The following is a 25517-nucleotide window of genomic DNA, read 5'->3' as shown; positions in this document are numbered from 1 at the left end:
ATTTGTGCAATCAATATATTAAATCTAAGCTGAAAAATGTTTTGATGGGCATCTATCTGCAAAATATCTAGATGATTGAGACCTAAACTTCATCTTCCAGTAAAAACCTGCAGATATTTGACACCCAAACTTAGTTTATAGGTTTGAGTCATCTGCTGGAATTGCAGGTGTCTACAGAATTTGTAATTGCTTCCAGATGTGTAAACGGTCAAGTCCAAAATTTGTAAATGAAAGGAAGAGTTAGTGAAAAAATGGAAACTATCTAATCTCCCTGAAAACTCCTCTGCTCTTCTCCAGTCCCTCCTTCCTTCTGCCCCTTCTTCAACTCTCCCATCCTTCTCAGCAGTATCTCAAGAGGAGATCTCCTGCCCTTTCCCAAAATCCACACCCTCCACCTAAGCATCCAAGCCCATCTCTTCATACCTTATTATCAAAACACTTGCTCCCTCCTTTCTTCCCTTCCTGACTGCCATCTTCAACTGTTTACTCTCCAGTGGCTCTTCCATACTGCTATCAAACATGCTCAAGTCTTCCCTATTCTAAAAAAAATCCCTCCCTTAACTCCATGGCTCCCTCCACTCCAGCTATCTCCCCATCTCCTTCTTACCATTCCTTCCCAACTCCTTGAGTGAATTGCCTACACCTTCTGTCTCGAGTTCCACTCTTCCAATTCTCTCCTTAACCCTCTCCTAGGTGGCTTCTGCCCCCTTCATTTCACAGAAGCTGCCCTCTCCAGGGTCACAGGTGATCTCCTTGCCAAATCCAATGGCCTCCATCCTAATCCTCCTCGACCTCGCAGCTGCTTTTGACACTGTCAGCCACCCCCTTCTCCTGGAAACATTATCCAACCTCAGCTTCACTGACACTTTCCTCTCCTGCTTGTCCTCCTGTCTCTCTGGCCGCCCAGTCTCAGTCTCATTTGCAGCCTCCTCCTCTGCTTTCCACCCCTGTGGGTGCCCCTCAAGTTTCAGTTCTGGGTGCGCTTTTATTCTCCATCTACACTCACTCCATTAAAGAACTCATTCTCTCCAGTGGTTTCAACTATCAACTCTATGTGCAGTATTACCAAATCTACATCTCCAGCCCTGATCTCTCTCCCTCTTTGCAGTCTCACAATTCCTCCTGCCTTCAAGATGTGCATATTCAGATGTCCTGCCATCATCTCAAGCATGACGAGTTCAAAACAGAACTCCTTATTTTCCCACCCAAAGCCTGTCCAGCCCCTGACTTTTCTATCACTGTAGACAGCACCACCATCCTTCCTATCTCATAAGCCCCAAACCTAAGTGTTCTCCTTGACTCCTCTCTCTCTCTCAACCCACATATTCAATCTATCACTAGATCCTGTCAGTTCAACCTTCACAGCATCACTCAAATCCATCCTTTCCTCTCCATCCAAACTGCTGCCACATTAATCCAATGGCACATCCCACCCCACCTTGATTACTATTTCAGCCTCCTTGCTGAACTCCCTGCCTCTTGTCTCTCCCCATTCCAATCTTTGCTTCACGGTCCAGACCATTTTTCTACAAAAACATTCAGTCCATGTCTCTCGAGTGGTTGCCTGTCCACCTATGCATCATACAGAAACACCTTACCATTGACTTTAAAGCACTCAATCACCTTGTTCTCTCCTTCCTCACCTTGCTACTATCCTACTACAATCCAGCCCACATAATGTGTTCGTCTAATGATGATGGTGATGATGATGCTGGTATTTGTTAAGTGCTTAATATGTGCCAAGCACTGTTCTAAGCCCTGGGGTAGATACAATGTAATTAGATTCTAATCCTATCCTTCTAACTGTACCTCCATCCCATCTATCACACTGCTGGCGTCTCACCCATGTCCTGCCTCTGGCCTGAACGCCCTCCCTTTTCATATCTGACAGACAGTTAGTCTCCCTACCTTCAAAGCCTTATTGAAGGCACATCTCCTCCAACCAGCCTCCCCTGACTAATCCCTCATTGCCTCTTTCCTCTTTTCCCACTCCCTTCTGCATCTCCCTGAGTTGCTCCCTTTATTCATCCCCTGCTCCCAACATTCATTAATTCATTCATTCAATTGTATTTATTCATTCAGTCATATTTATTGAGCACTTACTGTGTGCAGAGCACTGTACTAAGCACTTGGGAAGTACAAGTTGGCAACATATAGAGACGATCCCTACCCAACAACGGGCTCACAGTCTAGGAGGGACAACACCACAGCACTTATGTACATTTCCTTATTTTATTTATAACAATGTCTGTACCCCCCTCTAAACTGTAAGCTCACCGTGGGCAGGGAATGTCTGTTATATTGTTAGGTCACATTCTCCCAAGTGCTTAGTGTTGTGCCCTGCATACAGTAAGCACTAAATAAATAACAATTGATTGATTCAGGCTCAGTGGCCAGAGAATTAAAAAATGCATATTTTTTCTGGAGATAGATAAGCAACATGCCTTTAAATGAATTAAACTTACCTATTCTGCTATTTATGTGATGCCGTGGGCATTTAATCCAATTTAACATAATACATACTGGCTATCCCCAATATGTTGGCCATTGCTTGTTTTTCAAATGACAAGAAAAAGGCATACTCTAGCGTATAACCTTATCTCTAGCACAGAATCTAATTCAGAAAATGTATAACTCAATTAAACCCCTTTCAACTTATCAGGGCAGGAGAGGTCATCATTCATATCATTCTGTCCATATTCAAAGACAGTGTGAATGTGGACTTTACTTTCACATTGTGTTCACTTCTTCCAAGCCGTCAATCACTCCTACTGAATATTTTAAAATCCATCTTAAGCATTAATACTGGAAGTTTGATTTAAGCAAGTGTTAATGTGCCATTATAGTTGCAGTTTTAAACTCACTAGGTCAAAACGTTCAAAGTTTTATGGTTCCTACAATAACCAAATTGGCTATCTTGCATTTATAATGATATTAAAGTTAACCATCTGGAAAAAGGCCTGAAAATTACCACAGGCCTCTCATCAAGGTGCAGGCTAGATGTCCTGATATGGTAATCAGTATGAGGGCCTCTTTGAGAAAATTTTAATTTTTAACCCTCCTATTTTGTGACTGCAAGGAAGTGACTAAAACTTTTCTTGCATTTGCTGCCTGTTGGATAAAGATGATTTCTTAAGTGTGGCATGGCTCAGTGGAAAGAGCACGGGCTTTGGAGTTGGAGGTCATGGGTTCAAACCCCGGCTCCACCAATTATCAGCTCTGTGACTTTGGGCAGGTCGCCTAACTTCTCTGTACCTCAGTTACCTCATCTGTAAAATGGGGATTAAGACTGTGAGCCCCCCGAGGGACAACCTGATCACCTTGTAACCTCCCCAGCGCTTAGAACAGTGCTTTGCACATAGTAAGCGCTTAATAAATGCCATCATTATTGTTATTATTATTATTTCTAGTGCTTATCTTCTCCCTCATAGCTCACTGTATCCCCTCTCCCTAGCCTCCCTCCCCCTGTAGAATGTAAGCTTCTTATGGGCAGGGATCAGGTCTACCAGTCTGTTGCAGTGTACTTTCCCAAGCACTTAGTAATGTTCTGTGAATTCAGTTAATACCTTCAATTGATTGAGCCCTGAAAAGTGCCCTTCTCAGCCCTGAGTTAAGATCTAGATGCTTTTTCTCTCCTCTCTGTCTATTACTACAAATATAAATATGCCAGCCCCTCACATGTTTTGACCTCAAGTAAACAGGACCAATAGACCAATATACCACCTGTATATATGTATATATGTTTGTGCATATTTATTACATTATTTATTTATTTTACTTGTACATATTTATTCTATTTATTTTGTTAATATGTTTTGTTTTGTTGTCTGTCTCCCCATTCTAGACTGTGAGCCCGCTGTTGGGTAGGGACCGTCCCTATATATTGCCAACTTGTACTTCCCAAGCGCTTCGTACAGTGCTCTGCACACAGGAAGCGCTCAATAAATACGATTGAATGAATGAATGAATAGAGAACTAGTTATAATGACATAATTGGGGTATTTCTTGAGCATTTATTATGTGACACATATTGAACTAAGTGATGGGGGTGAAGTTGGACACAGCCTCTGTCATACATGGGTCTCACAGTCTAAGGAGGAGGGAAAAACAGGAACTGAATGCCCATTTTACAAATGAGGAAAGTGAAGCCTAGAAAAGTGAAATGACTTACCCAAGGTCACCCAACTGGTAGGTGGCAGAGCCTAAATTAGAAGTCAGGTCTGCGAAGCAACGTGACCTAGTGGAAAGAGCATGGGGCTGGGAGTCAGAACCCAGAAGATCTGAGTTCTAATTCCTACTCTGTCAAATGTGTACTGTGTGACTTAGGGCAAGTCACTTAACTTCTCTGTACCTCAGTTACCTCATCTGTAGAAAGGGGAATTAAAGCTGCAAGCCCCATGCTTGTCGTGGACAGGGTCTAGCGGGGTTAGCTAGTGTCTATCCCAGGGCTTAATGCCTGGCAAATCGTAAGCGCTTGACAGCGTGGCTCAGTGGAAAGAGCCCGGGCTTTGGAGTCAGAAGTCATGGGTTTGAATCCCGCTGTGCTAATTGTCAGCTGTGTGACTTTGGGCAAGTCACTTTACTTCTCTGGGCCTCAGTTACCTCATCTGTAAAATGGGGATTAAGACTGTGAGTCCCCCATGGGACAACCTGATCACCTTGTAACCTCCCCAGCGCTTAGAACAGTGCTCTGCACGTAGTAAGCGCTTAATAAATGCCATTATCATCATCTGTAAAATGGGGATTAAGACTGTGAGCCTCCTGTGGGACAACCTGATCACCTTGTAACCTCCCCAGCGCTTAGAACAGTGCTCTGCACGTAGTAAGCGCTTAATAAATGCCATTATCATCATCTGTAAAATGGGGATTAAGACTGTGAGCCTCCTGTGGGACAACCGGATCACCTTGTAACCTCTCCAGCGCTTAGAACAGTGCTCTGCACATAGTAAGTGCTTAATAAATGTCATTATTATTATTATTATTAAATACTCAAGAAAAAAAGTCCTGTGACTCTCAGGCCAATGCTGTTTCCACTAGGCTACGCTGCTTGTGAGCTCTAGTTTTTCCTTAGTTATCTGTATTTCATGCATGAAAAAAATTTCACAATATAAACATGTCTTTTGTATGTAATTATTTTGTCTATCACTTTGAGCTTTATTATAGGCTTGACTAAGCAGCAGAAGCATATGTAGATAAACGTAAAAAGGTCTCATTTTTAACAATCGGAATGTATACACGTTTCTCATCCCGCTATTATTTTCTTGCTGGTACCTTTCTAAATGATCAAGGCTGTCTTTGAAAGCGGAAAGTGGTCTGCACACAGTAAGCGCTCAATAAATACGTTTGGATTGAATTGAATTGAATTGAAAGGCAAGTGTGCTTTTTGATATTTCTTTTTTAAGGATTTATGTGTCCTTAGCTTATCCTGCTATGCATGTGATTAGCTAAATTACTGATTGGGTAGGATGGAGTTGAGAAAGGCAAGGCGAAACTTCGTCAGTGATTCAGTGGTCTGTTGCTAAATCCTGTCAGTTTTTTGTGTTATATTAATGATGATAATTATGGTATTTAAGCACTTACTATGTGCCAGGAGGAACAGTGTGGCCTAGTGGAAGGAGCTCAGGCCTAGGAGTCAGAGGCCCTGGGTTCTAATCCCGGTTCCACCACTAGCCTGCTGGGTGACCTAAGGCAAGTCATTTAACTGCGCAATGCCTCAGTTTCCTCATCTGTAAAATGGGGATTAAATCCTACTTCCCTCCTACTCAGACAGTGACCCCCGCATGGGGGTCCCCACATTGACTGTGTCCAACCTGATTTACTTGTTTCTATCCCAGCACTTAGAACAGGGTTTGACAAATAGTAAGTGCTTAGCATATACATTTTTTTTAAAAAAGCACTGTTCTAAGCACTGGGGTAGATATAAATTAATCAGGTCAGACACAGTCCCTGTCTCACATGGGACTCAAAGTCTATGTAGGAACATTTGGAGAAGTAGTGTGGCTCAGTGGAAAGAGCACGGGCTTTGGAGTCAGAGGTCATGGGTTCAAATTCCGGCTCCACCATTTGTCAGCTGTGTGACTTTGGGCAAGTCACTTAATTCATTCATTCATTCATTCATTCAATTGTATTTATTGAGTGCTTACTGTGTGCAGAGCACTGTACTAAGTGCTTGGGAAGCAGCGGGGAAGCAGCGTGGCTCAGTGGAAGGAGCATGGGCTTTGGAGTCAGAGGTCAGGGGTTCAAATCCCAGCTCTGCCTCTTGTCAGCTGTGTGACTTTGGGCAAGTCACTTCACTTCTCTGTGCCTCAGTTACCTCATCTGTAAAATGAGGATGAAGACTGTGAGCCCCCAGTGGGACAACCTGATCACCTTGTAACCTCCCCAGCGCTTAGAACAGTGCTTTGCACATAGTAAGCGCTTAATAAATGCCATCATTATTATTATTATTATTATTATTATTATTATTATTGGGAAGTACAAGTTGGCAACATATAGAGATGGTCCCTACCCAACAGTGGGCTCACAGTCTAGAAGGGGGAGACAGAGAACAAAACAAAACATATTGACAAAATAAAATAAATAGAATAAATATGTACAAATAAAATAAATAACTAGAGTAATAAATACATACAAACATCTATGCATATATACAGGTGCTGTGGGGAGGGGAAGGAGGTAAGGCGGGGGGGATGGAGAGGGGGAGGAGGAGAAGAGGAAGGAGAGGGCTCAGTCTGGGAAGGCCTCCTGAAGGAGGTGAGCTCTCAGTAGGGCCTTTAAGGGAGGAACAGAGCTAGCTTGGTGGATGTGCGGAGGGAGGGCATTCCAGGCCAGGGGGATGACATGGGCTGGGGGTCGACGGCGGGACAGGCGAGAACGAGGCACAGTGAGGAGATTAGTGGCAGAGGAGCGGAGGGTGCAGGGTGGGCTGTAGAAGGAGAGAAGGGAGGTGAGGTAGAAGGGGGCGAGGTGATGGACAGCCTTGAAGCCCAGGCTGAGAAGTTTCTGCCTGATGTGTAGGTTGCTTGGTAGCCACTGGAGATTTTTGAGGTTTTTAACTTCTCTGTGCCTCAGTTACCTCATCTGTAAAATGGGGATTAAGACTGGGAGCCCCCGGTAGGACAGCCTCATCACCTTGTAACCTCCCCAGCGCTTAGAACAGTGCTTTGCACATAGGAAGCGCTTAATAAATGCCATAAAAAAACATTTCTTATATCTACCCTTTCCTTTTCATTCCAACAGACCCAACGTGGTCCAGGCACCCCTTCAGATTATGACTTGATTCCTGCTTCAGCATTCTCACAGGTCTTCGGACTCCTCTTGAGAGAGGAGTGATTAGTGGAAGGTGTTTGGTTAGTCATCATCAAAAATGATATTTATTGAGCTCTTACTGTGTGCAGAACCCTGCACTAGGTGCTCCTCTTGAGAGAGGACTGATTAGTGGAAGATGTTTGGTGAGTCATCATCAAAAATGATACTTATTGAGAACTTACTGTATGCAAAGCACTGTACTAAGAGGAGAGTACAACACAACAGAGTTGGTAGATACGTTCCCCTTGCCCACAACAGACTTTCAATCATAAAGAGACTTCTCATTAATTGGGAAAGGTCGCATCAGGTGCTGTTTGAACACTGGGGGGGCTAATGGGTGAAAAGAGAAGAGGTGGCCTTTTTAGGAAGAGAGGATGCCATGACCAAAGGTCTGGAGGCTCTGGTGGTGGATTAGCCAAGTAGGAACATAGGTGAAGCCGAAAACCACAGGAGATGCTGTGGGTAGTAGAGTGTATGCCATTATGCCTGTCTACTTGTTTTGTTTTGTTGTCTGTCTCCCCTTTCTAGACCGTGAGCCCATTGTTGGGTAGGGATTGTCTCGATCTGTTGCCGGATTGTACTTCTCAAGCACTTGGTACAGTGCTCTGCACATGGTAAAGCGTTCAATAAATACGATTGAAAAAAAAAGTAGACTTGACAACCGAAAAGCTTGATTCCTTCTTTTATCCTCAAATGGAGAAGAGCGGAGATAGAGGAGGAAGCCCGAAATTAAATAGGAGGCATTTTTTAATAGTATTTGTTAAGTGCTTGCTATATGTCAAATGCTGTTCGGAACACTGGGGTATATACAAGTTAATTAGGTTATGGGCAGGGAATGTGTCTGCTAATAATGTCGTGCTATACTCTCCCAAGTGCTTAGTACAGTGCTCTCCCTTCTAGACTGTGAGCCCTCCTTCTTCTGTGAGCCCATTGTTGGGTAGGGACCGTCTCTGTATGTTGCCAACTTGTACTTCCCAAGCACTTAGTACAGTGCTCTGCACACAGTAAGCGCTCAATAAATTCGATTGAATGAATGAATAGTAAGCGCTCAATAAATGCCATTGATTGATTGATTGACACAATCTTTGTCCCACGTGGGACTCACAGTCTTATGTTTATATTTTCTCATAAATATATTGGGAAGCCTTATTTACTTTATCGTTATTTGAATTTAACAACAGCATTGGGAGAGCAAAATCAGTTCCTTCAAAATGAACCGATAAGTTGTGTTAAAATTAGTCATTCAGTGTGCCATCTATGAACAGTCTTGATTACTGGCTCTGCCATGTTCAGGATCACCAGATTTTGTTTGTTGATATTTCCTAAAAGGGTTTGGGAATGAAGCTGCAAATTCTGGACTAAAGCAAAAAGCTGTCATTTTTTGTGAAAATATTATTAGGAAACTCATATTGAACACCTAGAAGTTTTCCCCTTTTTTTTCCTGTTTAAGAGATACAAGTATTGAAATGATCCATTTTCTGTTGCTTCTTTAAAAATGAAGTGTTCTCCTTTTATAGAGCTCCTTTAACATTTTTTAAAAAACGTTTTGAATATGAGTTGTCTTCTAAGTTGTGTCAAATGGTAGAATTTCAAAAAATGAAATTGCTTCTGTGCAACATTTGTTGGCTTTGTGAGCCCATTGGGTAGGGACTGTGTCTATATAGAACAGTTCTACAGCACTTAGAACAGTGATTTGTTCGTAGTAAGCGCTTAACAAATACCATCATCATTATTATTATATGTTGCTGATTTGTACTTCCCAAGCACTTAGTACAGTGTTCTGCACACAGTAAGCGCTCAATAAATATGATTGAATGAATGAATGAATGAATGATACTTGCACATCTAAGCTTTTGCCACATAAAAAGTGGCTTGAATGAGTGTAAAAACTGATTTTATTGGTTCACCGACCTCTTCAGTGGCTTCTAAACCTCAAATATTTCAAGATGTGGAACAGTAGATTGATGTCTTTATTCACTGAAGTGTCAAATTCATTAATAATATTGTGAAAGCAGAATGGTTAACTGACAAGGTGACACTCTGAGTGACGCTTCCGATGCAATGTCCCAAACCATTTATATAGGGCAAAAATATGCAAGGGTTAATAAGGGCATTTATTAAGCACTTACTATGTGCAAGGCACTGTTCTAAGCGCTGGGGAGGTTACAAGGTGATCAGGTTGTCCCACGAGGGGCTCACAGTCTTAATCCCCATTTTACAGATGAGGTAACTGAGGCCCAGAGAAGTTGAGTGACTTGCCCAAAGTCACACAGCTGACAGTTGGCAGAGCCGGGATTTGAACCGCTCACCTCTGACTCCAAAGCCCGGGCTCTTTCCACTGAGCCACGCCAGACAGACATTGCAGTTTGATGAGGAATATTAATTCATTCATTCAATCTATCATATTTATTGAGTGCTTGCTGAGTGCAGAGCACTGTACTAAGTGCTTGGGAAAGTACAATATAGCAAACAACAGATATATTCCTGCCCACAACAAGCTTACAGTCTTTTGAGGGGAGAGAGACATTCATATTAATAAATTACAGATATATTCATTCATTCATTCATTCAGTCGTATTTATTGAGAGCTTACTGTGTGCACAGCACTGTACTAAGCGCTTGGGAAGTACAAGTCGGCAACATATAGAGACGGTCCCTACCCAACAATGGGCTAATAGTCTAGAAGGGGGAGACAGACAACAAAACATATAGAAAGGTGTCAAAATCGTCAGAACAAATAGAATTAAATTATCTATGTCCAACCTGATGAGCTTGTATCTATCCCAGTACTCAGTACAGTACCCGGCACATAGTAAGTGCTTAACAAAAACCATTAAAAAAAAAAAAGAAGGGTAGGGGTGGATGGGATTCAGAAAGGACACCCTGGGTGAAAGTAAATTTCCTCATGCTCTAAATGCTTAGCAGTTTGACCTGAAAACCAAGGGGGTAAGGACTGCCCAGAGCACTTCCTTGAAGCAATCCTGGAGAAGTGCCCAAAATAGTGCCCTGCCTTCACTCTCCTTCTCGACTGAGCTTCCTCGGTCCCCAGCCCGGCCGGGCGCAGTGCGCCAGATGTGGGGGGAAAAAATATATGCATAAGGGAGGAATAAAGGGAGCAAATCTGGATGATGCAGAAGGGAGTGGGAGAAAAGGAGGGCTTAGTCAGGGAAGGCCTCCTGGAGGAGAGGCCTGCACTACCCAACCGCCTGCACAGGGTGAGTGTCCAGGGCGCGGGTCTGTCCTGCTCTGCTCCCCAGAGTATCCAGTGAGGGACAGTGAGGGACAGGGTGGGGATCCACCCCGCCCTGTACCCCAAAATCCACTGCACAGGCAGAAACTCCTCACCCTGGGCTTCAAGGCAGTCCATCACCTCGCCCCCTCCTACCTCACCTCCCTTCTGTCCTTCTCCAGCCCAGCCCGCACCCTCCGCTCCTCTGCCGCTAATCTCCTCACCGTACCTCGTTCTCGCCTGTCCCACCATCGACCCCTGGCCCACGTCATCCCCCGGGCCTGGAATGCCCTCCCTCTGCCCATCTGCCAAGCTAGCTCTCTTCCTCCCTTTAAGGCCCTACTGAGAGCTCACCTCCTCCAGGAGGCCTTCCCAGACTGAGCCCCTTCGTTCCTCTCCCCCTCATCCCCCTCTCCTTCCCCCCATCTTACCTCCTTCCCTTCCCCACAGCACCTGTGTATATGTATATATGTTTGTACATATTTATTACTCTATTTATTTTACTTGTACATATCTATTCTATTTATTTTATTTTGTTAGTATGCTTTGTTTTGTTCTCTGTCTCCCCCTTTTAGACTGTGAGCCCACTGTTGGGTAGGGACTGTCTCTATATGTTGCCAACTTGTACTTCCCAAGCGCATAGTACAGTGCTCTGCACACAGTAAGCGCTCAATAAATACGATTGATGATGATGATGATGATGCCCTTATGGTTGGGATGTCATCCAACCAGATGGAACGCAAACTAAAAGGAATGCTCTTCTCAAAAGAGAAGCAAATTAAAGACTATGTTTTTTTGTAATAAAACCTTCTAAAGATTAATATTCCATTTGCATTAAGGCAGAGAACCCTGAGCTCACTCAGAAGGCTAGAACACTATGAATAATGGCATCACCATTTACCACTGGCTAATCAGCAACCCCAGCTAAGGACACCGGGTACAAAGTATGGGTGAAAAGTTAAGAGGAACATGGAGATATGTGTTTTACTACATTCATTTAATGGAAATAATAATATCCATCTCCGAAGAGCCTCATGGTGACATTGTGAAGATGTCAGATGATGAACTGTATCCTGAGGCTGAATTAATTACTCCCTGGAGATGAGCCAAGCCCTTTAGAAGAGAGGAAAAACTTATGCCTTTAGGATACCAATGCGCAAAATAGTACTCGAGAGTGCTGGAAGAGTTAATCACACTTTCCAGAAAGCCTACCTTTTAATCAAGATATTGCTTACACATTCTGGAACCTGATCCACAACTGTAAAGCTCTGAGCCCTTTGAGGTAGGTACTTAGGGAATAGAGCCTATAACTATCGTCGTCATCAATGGATTAGAAGGTTTTCGTTTATCTTCATCTACATCGTCAGCTGTATGAATTCATCGATGGTATTTATTGAGTCCTTACTTTGTGCAGAGTATTGTTCTAAGTAATAATAATAATAATGGCATTTATTAAGCACTTACTATGTGCAAAGCAATGTTTTAAGTGCTGGGGGGATACAAGGTGATCAGGTTGTCCCACATGGGGCTCACAGTCTTAATCCCTACTTTACAAATAAGGTAACTGAGAAACAGAGCAGTCAAGTGACTTGCCCCAAATCACACAGCTGACAAGTGGCGGAGCTGGGATTTGAACCCATGACCTCTGACTCCAAAGCCCGGGCTCTTTCCACTGAGCCACACTGCTTCTCTACGTGTTCGGGAAAACACAGTACAGTGGAGTTGGTGTATGTGATTCCTGCCCACAGGGGCTTACTGTATACAGGGGTAGACTAACATTAAAATAAATTAGGGAAAATAGTAAAGTAATAAGGATGTATGCTTAGTATTGGGACTAAGGTATCAAAATGGTTAAGGGGTACACAACCAACCATAGGTGATTGGACGGGGGCGTTAGGGGAAAAGAGGGCTGAATCAGGGAAGACCTCTTGGAAGAGATGTGATTATAGGAGGGATTTGATGTGAGGAGAGTAGTGGACTGTCAGATATGGGGAGAGAACAATTTCCATGTCTAAAGGAGGACCTGACTAAACTCTCTTTTCCTCTGGCTCACTCTCCCTTCTGTGTCATCTTTGCATTTAATAATAATAATAATGATGGCATTTATTAAGCACTTACTATGTGCAAAACACTATTCTAAGCACTGGGAAGGTTACAAGGTGATCAGATTTCCCCACTGGGGACTCACAGTCTTAATCCCCATTTTACAGATGAGGGAACTGAGGCCCAGAGAAGTGAAGTGACTTGCCCAAAGTCACACAGCTGACAAGTGGCAGAGCCGGGATTTGAACCCATGACCTCTGACTCCAAAGCCCGGGCTCTTTCCACTGAGCCAGGCTGCTTCTCTGAACCTGTGACCTTTGGACATTTAATGTTCGCCCCAACCCCACAGCACTTATGTACATATCTTTAAATTACATATTATAAATTATTTATTCACATTCATGTCTTCCTCCCCCCTCTAAACCGTAAGCTCTAGACCGTGAGCTCATATCTCTTCATATCTGACAATCCACTACTCTCCTCACATCAAATCCCTCCTATGATCACATCAATTCCAAGGGGTCTTCCCTGATTCAGCCCTCATTTCCCCTAACTTCCCCCTTCTAGACTGTGAGCCCACTGTTGGGTAGGGGCCCTCTCTATATTTTCCAACTTGTACTTCCCAAGCGCTTAGTACAGTGCTCTGCACACAGTAAGCGCTCAATAAATACGATTGAATGAATGAATAAGCTCAGTATGGTCAGTGAACAGGTCTGCTAATACTGGTTATGTTGTATCTCCCGAGCATTTAGTGCAGTGCTCCGCACGTAGCTCAATAAATACCTTTGATTGATTGATTGATGTGGGCAAGGATTTGGTGGCGGGATAGACAAGATCAAAGTATAGGGAGTAAGCTGGTGTAAGAGGAGTGAAGTAGGTATTCAGAACAGTGGTTTGAGAAAGGAGGGAGAGAGACTGCTGTTGGCCTTAGAGCTGGGTTTCTATCTGTTGCAGCAGTTACTGGAGGTTTTCAAGGAGTGGCTAGATGCGATCTGAATGATTTTTCAGAAAAACGACGGAGTGAAGTGTGGACTGGAGAGGGGAGAGAGAGAGTGCAGGAAGGTCTGATAAAAAAAAAAAGCATATGTTACTGAACCCGATGAAAAATTCAAAAGAAAAATGTCAGGAAGATATTTCATTCGCAATGATTCATTAGCCGTTGAATACCAAGAATTTTTTTTATCCCAGTGATCATCTTCATTAAGCTATTTAGCTAGGAAGTATTTGCTTCTCTTTTTAGTTAAGCCAGAATGAAAAGTCAGCAGAGAAAATACACTTAAATTTATTGTGTGACTGAGTACAGCCGTTAATTACAATTACCATCAATATTTATACCTTTTATTAATCAAGCATCCAAAAGGCTTTCACCTCTATGGGTGCTACACATAATTTGACCTAGTAGTAGTCACATCTTAAGGAAGATGAGAAACATTCTGTAATACACTATGAAACCATAGGACATGCTGTCTTATCCTTTAGCACTTTAAGTAGTTATGAAAATGTTTATTGAAGAATGTATTTAGTGTCTTCAAAACTGCACCTAGTGAATGTGTTTTATTGTACTAGTGGACATAAATGTCCTGAAAGACTGAAGCTCTTTATACATATGCAGTTTCCAAAAACAACTTTTTTAAACTTTGGATTTTATTCTGACCATATCTCAGAAGTGTTTCTCTTTCTGAAAGAACTAAAAATATCCAGTGATTTTGCAGATAATCAGCCCATCTGGTTAACTTAAAAGGATGTATATCCATGCGTGCTTAATATTTCTTGTAAAAAAAGTCATTCCTCTGACCTTACTGACTTTTTGGTTTAAACAGCTTCCCATAAAGGCCCATGTAAGGAAAGGAACTTCCGCCTGTCATTACGTGTACTCAGAATCCTCTCTCAACTTATAAAACCTCTGTTGAAGTTGGAAAAAGAAGTCGAAGAACTCTTTGCTGACACGCTGCTGCTGTCCTTTACTGAGAAGTCCAATCAGGCCTCAGGTAATGACTGAAAACCATAGTTTTCTTTTTTTCCTTGCCAGTTCTATTAATGCATTATAATTTCAAAATTGTAGAATTAGAAAATATTATATTTTTTAAAATATACACCCAGTTCTCTAGACAACAGGGGTGCAGTCTCACAAAACTTCACATTAAGAGAAACTCACGTTGTAGCACATAGGCTGCCCAACACCAAGTGCATGGACACAAACATATCTTCTGACTCCGTGGTATGCTTTTATCTCAGTTGTCGATTAAGGATTCCCTAATTCCCATATAAAATTCCAGCCAAAATACATAAAGCACACATTGTCAGAACTGAGTATTGCTCATTTTTCTGAATTAAATAATTTGTAAAGAGCAATTCCTAAGATTATTTCAAGTAGTGCCTTTCATATTCTAAGCAAAGCATTTTATTTAAAGTTACAAAAACTAGGCATCTAGATGTGTCAGAATTTTAGCTGTTTCCAGTTCTACACTTGCTGAACTCTAATGTGTTAGGTTTGCATTGGAATCAGAGATGTTTTTAATTAAGTCTTCTCATGTGAATAGTGCTGTACTAAATGACACACCAGAGAAGACAAAGTATCTGTTTCCAGGGCTTTATCGTTTTAGGACAGGCGTAGTGAATCTTAGTGAACTGTAATGACGAACACCGTAATTGGTGAATTCCATCAATGCAGGTGGTTAGTTGTAGAACTTTAAAGTTGTAGAACTTTAAAGATAAAAAATTCACAATTTTGGGCCGAGTCACCTGGTTTATAGCCTCAACTCTTCATTTTATTTTGTTTGCGTCCTAGTAAAGAGTTTTGGCTTTTTCCCACTAAACTTAGGAGAAAACAATTTGTATTGTCGTAGGCTAGAAATGTTGTTCCCTAAAGTTTTAGCAAAGGGTTTGATCAACTAATATCAGAGGAAGGTTTTCCCAGAAGAGGTAAGTTATTGGACCCTGAAAAATAGTAAAGTGGCTATAGAGCATAAATGGGAGTAATTTCAAGGCTATGAATTAGGAGCAGGAAGTAGAGTGGACTTTTTGAATTTAATAAGATGAAAAAACAATGATTAGTAAGGAAATGTACAACAGAGAAGACAGAGGAATGAAGTACATGCTGAACGTTGGGAATCCCCTGAAGACTCTTAAAGAAGGGTTGGAGTGATTGAAAAAGCTCATAGTAGGACTTATTTAAGGAGAAGATGCCCTTCTTCAGGAATGAAGTAGCTAGTACCACTTTAAAATATTGTCATTTTGACCAGGCCCATGATATTTAGGAGTGGGTTTGAAAGGTTCTACGAGCCACCTGGAATGTCATTCCTTTAATCACATCCTGGACATTTGTTTCCTCTGTTGCAGTTATTGGAAATTGCTGCAAGGGGAATGCAGGCCCAGGTTTGCTCTGGTCTGTAGCTGGCTTAACTCCCCTCAGAAGCCCAAATTGCTTCCCCTGGGAATGGGGAAGAGAGAATGAGGAAGGTTTCAGGGAGTTGTTAAAAAGCCTGCATTTAATGAGAGAGTGGTGACAGTCTTTTAGAACTAAAATGACCATGGCCTGGACCAAAAACTGTAATGTAGAAATAGCTTTGAAGAGTTAGAGCACTGGGATGTGATGGAGGAAGAAGCACTATCATCCAACAGATTGTGAAGATCAAGATGCAACCATACTCCCATTTCATAACTTGGGCAGTCTTCAACAAAATTAGCAATGAGACAATTTAAAACAATTTTAGTAGCCACTGTAGTGAAGTCATAAAGTTGTAAACATGGTCTATGCCAAGGCTAGGCATGGCCATTGGCTAGAAAGGAATTTAAAATGGCAGGTAGAATTAGGGAATTAATGCCTGGTTACCAGAAGTCATTTGTGTATCTGATGTAATATTGTTGACGAGCCTAGTTGATTTTGGCCAAGAGTCAGGGTCCAAATGGAAATTGTAAAGAAAAACCTTGCCCTATTCAATGTGGCTTTGGTAATTGATTCTTACCAATGAAGTACCTCTCTTAATTAGAGAATCAATTAGTTAATCAATGGTATTTATTGAGCATTTACTATGTGCAGAGCACTGTACTAAGTGCTTGGGAGAGTACAGTACAACAGAGTTAGCAAGCACATTCCCTGCCCATAACAAGCTTACAGTCTAGAGAAGGAAAGAAAGCTGCAAAATAATGCCGAAGGGGTCAGAAGAGTAATTTTAATATTTAGGGTGATGCACAACTTTTGTAAGGAGGTGAAGAGCCATTATTTTGGATTTTATTTTGGTTGTGCTCTTTTTATTAAAAGGCTTGAAAGTGAATTAAGGATCAGTACACTGAAGCTATCCAATGCCATCTTTAGTAAGAATGGTATAATTAATTATTAGTAAACAAAGTCAAGCCTGGTTGGAAGTTTCTCAAGGTGGTGAAGATGTTCATTCCCTGGCTATTAAAAAAAAATTTGGCTAACTAGTCATCTGCAAAATATTTTTCTTTTGGTCATTTCAGCCGGTAATGAAGTATTACTGGGATGCTACAGCATTGTGTTTTCGTTACCTTTAGTTGATACAGCGAGTGGGTTGCTACAGATTTGATATTTGGGACATTTTGAATGCGTCTTCCTCTTTTAGGTAGTTCCTCCTTTTTTGCCGAAGGTGGCAACCGACATTTATCTAAACCAGGCGGTTTCTTGGACCTCATTTTTCTCTAGGCCTAGCGATGACAAAGAGCAATGGCTGCATAAATTGGATGTAAGAAGAACACTTAGGGTTTGTCTCAGAAGAATCAAAGATTTTAGATCTTCTGAAAGATTGTTTGTACTCTTAGGGGGTCCTAAGAGGGGTCAGATAGCTTCTAAGAGTTCCTTAGCTAGATGGTTAAAGGATTGTATTAGGGAGGCGTATGTAGTTAAGGTAAAGAGGCTCCCAGGGTTTGTAAAGCTCATTACCCTGGGACTATAACCGCTTCTTGGGCAGAGAGGTCGAAGGCTTCCACATTGGAAATTTGCAAGGTGGCCGCCTGGGCTTCTCTTCATACTTTTTGATAGCATTATCTCTTGGATGTAGTCTCTTCTACAGATTCGCGTTTGGTAGGAGGTTGCTTGTGAGGCGGAAAAGAACAGTGAAGAAAAGAAAGACGCGTAGTTCACACTTCTAGCTGCCAACAAGGCAAGTTGCTTTGTAGTTCACACAATGGGAACCTATGAAGACCAATTTGGGTGTGAAAGTGGCTGTATCAGAAGTACTGCCAACCGGTACTCTCTAGGAAAAAAGCCGTTTTGCTGATCATCACTTGAGACACAAACTGAGCTACAGTGAACTCTACGGGAGAAATAGATTTAGCAGCTGGTAATAAGGTGACCCACTGAACCCTTTTGAAAATTGTAATCTCTGAATCTCTGGACCAGGAATGCTCTCAGTGCATTAAGGTTGATTACATGCAATTAACCATGCTTTACTGAGAAACCTGAGGTCATGTGAGATTCTTAATTTTCTTTACTCGATAAATGTTTTTCTCAAATTCAAGAAATCATTTACAGTCTTTTAGTTCCATCAGACCCAATGAATTTACATGTGCATTTTGAATATATTATTGTTGTTGTAGTGATTAATGATGATATAATAGCTTTCATTAAATAATAATAATAATAATGATGATGGTATTTGTTAAGCGCTTACAATGCACAAAGCACTGTTTTAAGTGCTGGGGAGGTTACAAGGTGATCAGGTTGTCCCACAGGGAGCTCGCAGTTTTAATCCCCATTTTACAGATGAGGTAACTGAGGCACAGAGAAGTGAAGTGACTTGCCCAAAGTCACATAGCTGACAGTGGGTGGAGCGGAATTTGAGCCCATGACTTCTAACTCCAAAGCCCATGCTCTTTCCACTGAGCCGTGCTTCTTCTCAAGTTTTAATTGGTAATGCCTTCATTTCTCCAAAGTGCTTTAACGCTGGTTTTCTCATTTTCTCCCTAGAATATCCCCATGAGTTAAGGGAAGAGAGATATTATTTTTCCAGTTGTACAGGTGAGGAAATTAAGACCCAGAATTGTAAAGTAATTTGCCTGATAGAGTCAGGAATAGAACTCAAGTCTTCTGACTTCCTAGATCTGTATGCTTTCCACTCACCCAATCTGGTGTTGTTCAGGAAAGTTGAAAAAAATCTAAAACACATTTTAAAGTTATAAAAAATGCCATGCTTAATATTTCTCAAAACAGCTAATTGGTGTGGATGCATTATTTATACTTGTAAAGGATTATGTGGCCTCTAGCTTCAGGATTAAAGCAAAACGGAAAAGGAAAAAAAAACTATAGTATTGATGGCCTTCCTGTAAAACCCATATCGTTCTATTTCATCACAGACTAATCGCCAACTATAAAAGTCTTGGAAGTATATTACTTTTTTCATTCTCATCTTGGAAATTACTAAATAAATTTTGTTCATTATTCTAAAAACATCACTTTAAGGAACTGCTGTCTTCCAGGAGGCCTTCCTCAATTCATTTCTAATTCCTCTAGTGTATAAACTTACTACAGCCTATTCAGCACTTTTGCACCAACTAAACACTTAAATGCTCACAACCTCCCTGTCTTGGGCATCATCCTCCTTATCCTCATCAGTGGTATTTCTTGAGCACTTACAGTGAGCAGAGCATTGTACTAAACACTTGGGAGAGTACAGTGCAACAGAGTTGGTAAGCATATTTTCTGCCCACAGTTAGCTTAGAGGGGAAGGTAGACATTAATATAAACAAATAATTTATGATCTAGAATTGATAGATAGGTACATAAGTGTTGGGGACTATCTTTGGGTATGCCTTGCGTGCATTCATCCTTAAGCTCCAACTCATATATCTGCTCCCTTTTCCTTCTTCTTCCTATCTGTAATTTCTTTGTGCCTCCTCTGTACAAAGAGGTAAGGATCTAGACGGTAAAATCCTTGAGGGCCGGGTCATGTCTGCTAATTCTGTTTTACTCCCCCACCCACTGGGGTAATGATTGCTTTTTTCTCCAGTGGCTTTCGAAGTCGTATATATTTTCACTACGGCTCGATTTTAGACAGTAGTTGCCCATCTCCTGGCTTTAGTTGGTCAACACAAGAATCCGATCTGCCCTTCAAAGCTTTTCACCGTAATGTTCCAAGTTGGTGACCATTCCGTGATAAGGGGAGGCTTTCACTCAGAAAAGGTTAGATAAAGTTTATCCATTCCGTCCATCAGGAGGGAGAGTAACCCTTTCATTGCTGGATTTTATGAGCGGCCTCTTAAGGCACCTGCGAATACCAGATGAGCCCTTGCCAAACTGGAAGTAAGCATAGGATTAAGTTACGAAGGTTACACGATGTAGAATAATGGCACCACCTGGAATCATCTGTGGAAAACCACAGATCCACATCAACCAGGGGACCCTTAACCCTCACCCTTTCTCCAGAGTTATTGGCATTTCCCTCTCTTGTCTTGTCTTGCCGTCGAGTCATTTCCGACCCATGGGGACACCACAGACACATCTCTCCCACAGTGCCCCGCCCTCCATCTGCAGTCGTTCTGTTAGTGGATCCATTGAGTTTTCTCGGTAAAAATCCAGAAGTGGTTTACCGTTGCCTCCTTCCACGCAGTAAATTGAGTCTCGTCTCTGCCCTCGACTCTTTCGCGCGCCACTGCTGCCCAGTACAGCGGAGTTTTGACTTGTAGCAGATTGCCTTCCACTCACTAGCCACTGCTCAAGCTAGGATTAGAGTGGATATGCCTCTGCTTGACTCTCCCTCCCGTAGCCGAGACTGGTAGAGGACTGGAAACTCTCCAGGTGTGACCCTGAGAGGTTATTGCCCTCTCAGGACCTCCTAAACAGGGGCATCATTTCTGAGCCACATGGCTTGAATTCAGGAGCCAAGATGGCAGGGGGTCAGGCTCCTTAAAATAAAAATAGCGGCCATAGAGGTAGACAGGACAGATCAACTGAAAACCAGATTGATGGCCATCCTAGCCTTTTAGTATGCTTGCTTTACTTTTTTCCTAATAATAATAATAATAATAATGGTATTCATTAAGCACTTACTATGTGCAAAACACTGTTCTAAGTGCTGGGGGGGTACAAGGTGCTCAGGTTGTCCCACGTGGGGCTCAAAGTCTTCATCCCCATTTGACGGATGAGGTAACTGAGGCTCAGAGGATAATAATAATAATAATGGTGTTAAGCGCTTACTCCTAGTTACATTCTATGAAACCTAGCAGCTTGTTTAACTTCAGGAGCACAACAGGTTCATTCTTCTTGGTGAACCTAGAGCATCTGGACTATATTTAAACTGAAGGATACTCACCAAGTTAGTTTTCCTTCCATAATAATAATAATGGCATTTATTAAGCGCTTACTATGTGCAAAGCACAGTTCTAAGCGCTGGAGAGGTTACAAGGTGATAAGGTTGTCCCACGGGGGGGCTCACAATCTTCATCCCCATTTTACAGATGAGGGAACTGAGGACCAGAGAAGTGAAGTGACTTGCCCAAAGTCACACAACTGACAATTGGCGGAGCAGGGATTTGAACCCATGACCTGTGACTCCAAAACCCATGCTCTATACACTGAGCCACGCTGCTTCTCCATCTTTTTTGACTCCTCAGTACCCTCTTACTGAAATGAAAAAAGTGTGATAGTATTTTTATTTTAGTTAATTTGATGTGAACAAATATGTCAGTGAGTGAAGCGAGCTGTCCTTTATAAAATAGCTCTTTGACTCTATCCTGGACAAAGTTATCAAACCACTGGTTCATATGCTCCACCTTTAATAAAATTAAACCAATAAACCAGTAAATTTTTCAGTGATATTTTGCTCAGAATTTACCAAGAGAAAACCTATTCTTTTAAACCTGTTCTAGTATTTAATCTAATAGTCCTATCATTTCCAATAGAATATTAATAGTTATAATATTTATTGATTTCACAGGAAAATGTAAAGTTGTTTTTTAGAAAAAGTTACAGTTTTCCCAATGATAGAAGAAAAAAATAAGGGAAAGATAGAACGTCTTCCTTTTGGGGGATTAGATTGAATTAATACAGATAACTTCACATTTTTTAAGAGTAATTTTTCAAGGAACAGAATCCAGTATTGAAAACAGAACTTGGAAAAATGATTTGAAAACCTGAAATATGGTCTGATGATTTACCAGTTTCCCTTTCAAAAGATTAATTACGATAGGGTAAAACAATTGAGGGGGGTTTTGGGTGAAAAATTGAATTCCTCTCAAAAAAGAGGGGTTGTGATGAAAATAGAGTATATGGTCCCAATGGAAATCATTCCCACTGAGTTTATGGCAATCACTAGTGTATTTGCCTCTACCTTCAGTAACATGTATGAGCATGCATGTCAGTACCATGCAGATCCTTTATTATTCCATATTGGATTTTGTAAGATTAGACATAATATAGCTCCATCAATTTTATATGTAAACTGGACTTTAAAAAGAATGTTACCATATCAATCAACTGTATATATTGCGTACTTATGATGTGCACATCACTGTACTAAGCACTTGGGAGAGTATTCAACAGAATTAGAAGACACATTCCTTGCCTCTCTAGCTTAGGGTCTAGAGACAAAGACAGACATTAACATATTTAAATAATTAATTTTAAATGCATAATTTAAAGATAAATTATGCACATTATATAATTAGCCTGTGAACTTGTTGTGGGCAGGGAATGTGTCTGTTTATGTTATACTGTATTCTTAGTACAGTGCTCTGAACACAGGAAGTGCTCATTAAATATGATTGACTGACTATATATAATGTAATATGTGTTATATGTGTAGTATATATAATGATTTGTACGTAATGTAATATAATATATAAAAATATACATTAATTAATCGCCACCCAAAGTAAATTGTAAGGCAGGTTATCACTTTATGAATAACTTTGAAAAAATGGTCTTGGATATCCCAATATTGTACTTTTCAAGTGAATCTAATCATTACAGGCATCAATTTCCAGGTGTTAAAATTTTAGAAAACACCTAGAACGTAAAAAGACAGCAGCCTATCATTTACTTAATTTGTTGTGAAAAATCCAAGTGACTTTTTACAAACCTCCCTAAAACTCATCTATTCTCTTTGGGAACAGATGACTGCAGAATCGTTATAAAAATGAATTAATGGCAAAGGGAGCTATATTTTGCACGTTACATATGCTTGCATATAAAATACAAATATAAGGTAATGTAGATTTCATCCTTAGGCTCCGAGCTCCATGTGGGATAGGGACTGTGTCCAACCTGATTATCTTGTATCTACCCCAGCACTTAGTACAGTCCTTGACACAGAGTCAATGCTTAGCAAATGTTGTTATTATTATTGTTGTTATTATTAAGTGCCGTTGAGCCATTTCTGATTCATAGCGACTCCATGGATATATTTTCTCCAGAACATCCTGTCCTCTACCATAATCCACAACCCTTCTAATGGTTCTTCCATTAACATTGTTATGGTCTCTCTCCATCTAGCTGTCCCAGACTGAGCCCCTTCCTTCCTCTCCCCTTCATCCTCTTCTCCATCCCCCCCTTCTTACCTCCTTCCCATCCCCACAGCACCTGTATATATGTATATATGCTTACACATATTTATTACTCTATTTATTTATTTTACTTGTACATATCTATTCTATGTATTTTATTGTGTCAGTATGTTTGGTTTTGTTCTCTTTCTCCCCATTTTAGACTGTGAGCCCACTTTTGGGTAAGGACTGTCTCTATGTTGCCAATTTATACTTTCCAAGCGCTTAGTACAGTGCTCTGCACACAGTAAGTGCTCAATAAATATGATTGATTGATTGATTGATTTTCCTCATTTTCCCTGGACTTTTCCTAGCATTAGTGTCTTCTCCAGAGAATCAGCCCTCCTGATGATTTGTGCTAATCTAAGTCGAGTCATTTGGCCTTCCAAGACCACTTTGGCTTAATTTGCTCTAAAATCCACTTGTTTGTTTTTTGGGCAGTCCGTGGTATTCACAAAAGCCTTCTCCAACACCACATTTCAAAAGAATAAATCGGTGTTCTTTCTATCCTGTTTTTTCACCACCCAGCTTTCAAAGCCATACACTGTCACTGGAAACACCATAGGATTAACAATTTATATTTTCGTGGCAATTATTACATCAGCACATTTCATGACTTTTTCCGGGCTCTTCACAGCAAGTCTGCCCAACATTAATCTTCAGTGTATTTCTTGACTACTAGTTCCTTTATTATTGATTATCAATTCCAGGAGAGAAAAATTGTCAACTATTTCAATCATCTCTCCATCCACTATTATTATCATATATGAAAATAATTGTGTAAAGTATGTTTGACATTATCATACCCTTAATATTCAGTTGCATCGTGAAGGTTTTTTATGTTGCATTTCGATAAATAAGGTGCTATAAACTGTAGACTTTTTATACAGAATTTTAATTTTGAATCCCTTTTAATTGAGCAGCAGTTCAGAAGAAAGCTACCGAGGAACTTTTAATAGAGGAAACTAGTGCAAAGGAATGCAGCATGCCTCCTAAGGTAAAGGGAAAAGAGGTGAGTTTGAAAGAGCCTTGGTAATATCCCTTTTCCATTTAACATCCCTTTTCCATTTAACATCCCTCATTTGGCTTAGGGTGTTTTGGCATAATCATTGTAACACCGATTTTCCAGGTTTACAACTTGTTTCAAAGAATGAATACCCATTTGGAGTTTGGCTTCCAAATCTGTGGATGGGAAGACAGAAGAGCGTGGGCTTTGGAGTCAGAGATCATGGGTTCAAATCCTGGCTCTGCCAACTGTCAGCTGTGTGACTTTGGGCAAGTCACTTCACTTCTCTGTGCCTCAGTTACCTCATCTGTCAAATGGGGATTAAAACTGTGAGCCCCCTGTGGGACAACCTGATCACCTTGTACCCCCCCAGTGCTTAGAACGGTGCTTTGCACATAGTAAGCACTTAACAAATACCATCATAAAAAAAAAAGGTCACTTTAATTTTGTGTGGAAAAATGATGACCTAACTAAGAGACCACTTGTCTGTTTATCCAGGTAGATAGATAAAAAGCCACAAATTATGTCAGAAATATTGGTTTTCATCCTAAGCTTATCACCGAATCAGCAAGTCTCTGTACCTCAAATGATAAAAATAGTCAAGAGATTGAGATAATTTGAAATAAATTCTGTGGTTTAGTGCCGATTGGGCAAAGCTAATGAGAGAAACAGATTGGGTTATCAGATAAAGACTCAAGTCTAGTGAAGTGAATGAAAGGCAGAAGGGTTGTTTTTATATTTTTGAAGATAATCAGTTGCTGAGAGAGAAGCTTTTTCTGAAATTTTCTGAAGTGAAGCTTTTCCATTCTGAGAGCAGTGGTGCTTTCTTCATCATCATCATCATCATCAATCGTATTTATTGAGCGCTTACTGTGTGCAGAGCACTGTACTAAGCGCTTGGGAAGTACAAGTTGGCAACATATAGAGACAGTCCCTACCCAACAGTGGGCTCACAGTCTAAAAGGGGGAGACAGAGAACAAAACCAAACATACTAACAAAATAAAATAGAGTCCATTCTGTAAAAGGCCTATTGAGGTGGAGAGTTACAGCTGCTAGGGAATGCTTTAGCTCCACCCCAAAAGCAGCAGTAGCATGGGACTTGATGAAACTGTAGGAGTTCATTCATTCATTCACAGGCTTTGGAGTCAGAGGTCACGGGTTCAAATCCCGACTCTGCCAATTGTCAGCTGTGTGGTTTCGGGCAAGTCACTTAATAATAATGATGGCGTTTATTAAGTGCTTACTATGTGCAAAGCACTGTTCTAAATACTGGGGAGGTTACAAGATGATCAGGTTGTCCCACAGGGGGCTCACAGTCTTCGTCCCCATTTTACAGATGAGGGAACTGAGGCACAGAGAAGTGAAGCGACTTGCCCAAAGTCACACAGCTGACAAGGGGCGGAGCCGGGATTTGAACCCCTGACCTCTGACTC

General features: G+C 41.2%; 1 protein-coding gene and 1 non-coding gene across 2 annotated transcripts in view; one reads left to right on the top strand and one right to left on the bottom strand.

The window, feature by feature from the left end:
* The window catches only part of KIAA0825 (KIAA0825 ortholog), a 330993-nt gene that overhangs the window by 44078 nt on the left and 261398 nt on the right, over nucleotides 1–25517 (top strand). Inside the window, exons 6-8 of the mRNA XM_038765660.1 lie at nucleotides 14401–14568; nucleotides 18507–18557; nucleotides 24001–24089. Coding sequence (XP_038621588.1) covers nucleotides 14401–14568; nucleotides 18507–18557; nucleotides 24001–24089 — 308 coding nt within the window. The remainder of the gene's footprint in view (nucleotides 1–14400; nucleotides 14569–18506; nucleotides 18558–24000; nucleotides 24090–25517) is intronic.
* Nucleotides 20214–20351, bottom strand: LOC119944823. The gene has a single exon (XR_005455971.1). It is a non-coding gene; the product is annotated as a small nucleolar RNA SNORA7 (small nucleolar RNA).

The sequence above is a fragment of the Tachyglossus aculeatus genome, chromosome 23 (genome assembly GCF_015852505.1).
Source record: "Tachyglossus aculeatus isolate mTacAcu1 chromosome 23, mTacAcu1.pri, whole genome shotgun sequence".
NCBI lineage: Eukaryota > Metazoa > Chordata > Mammalia > Monotremata > Tachyglossidae > Tachyglossus > Tachyglossus aculeatus.
This window is presented reverse-complemented; position numbering and strand designations above follow the sequence as displayed.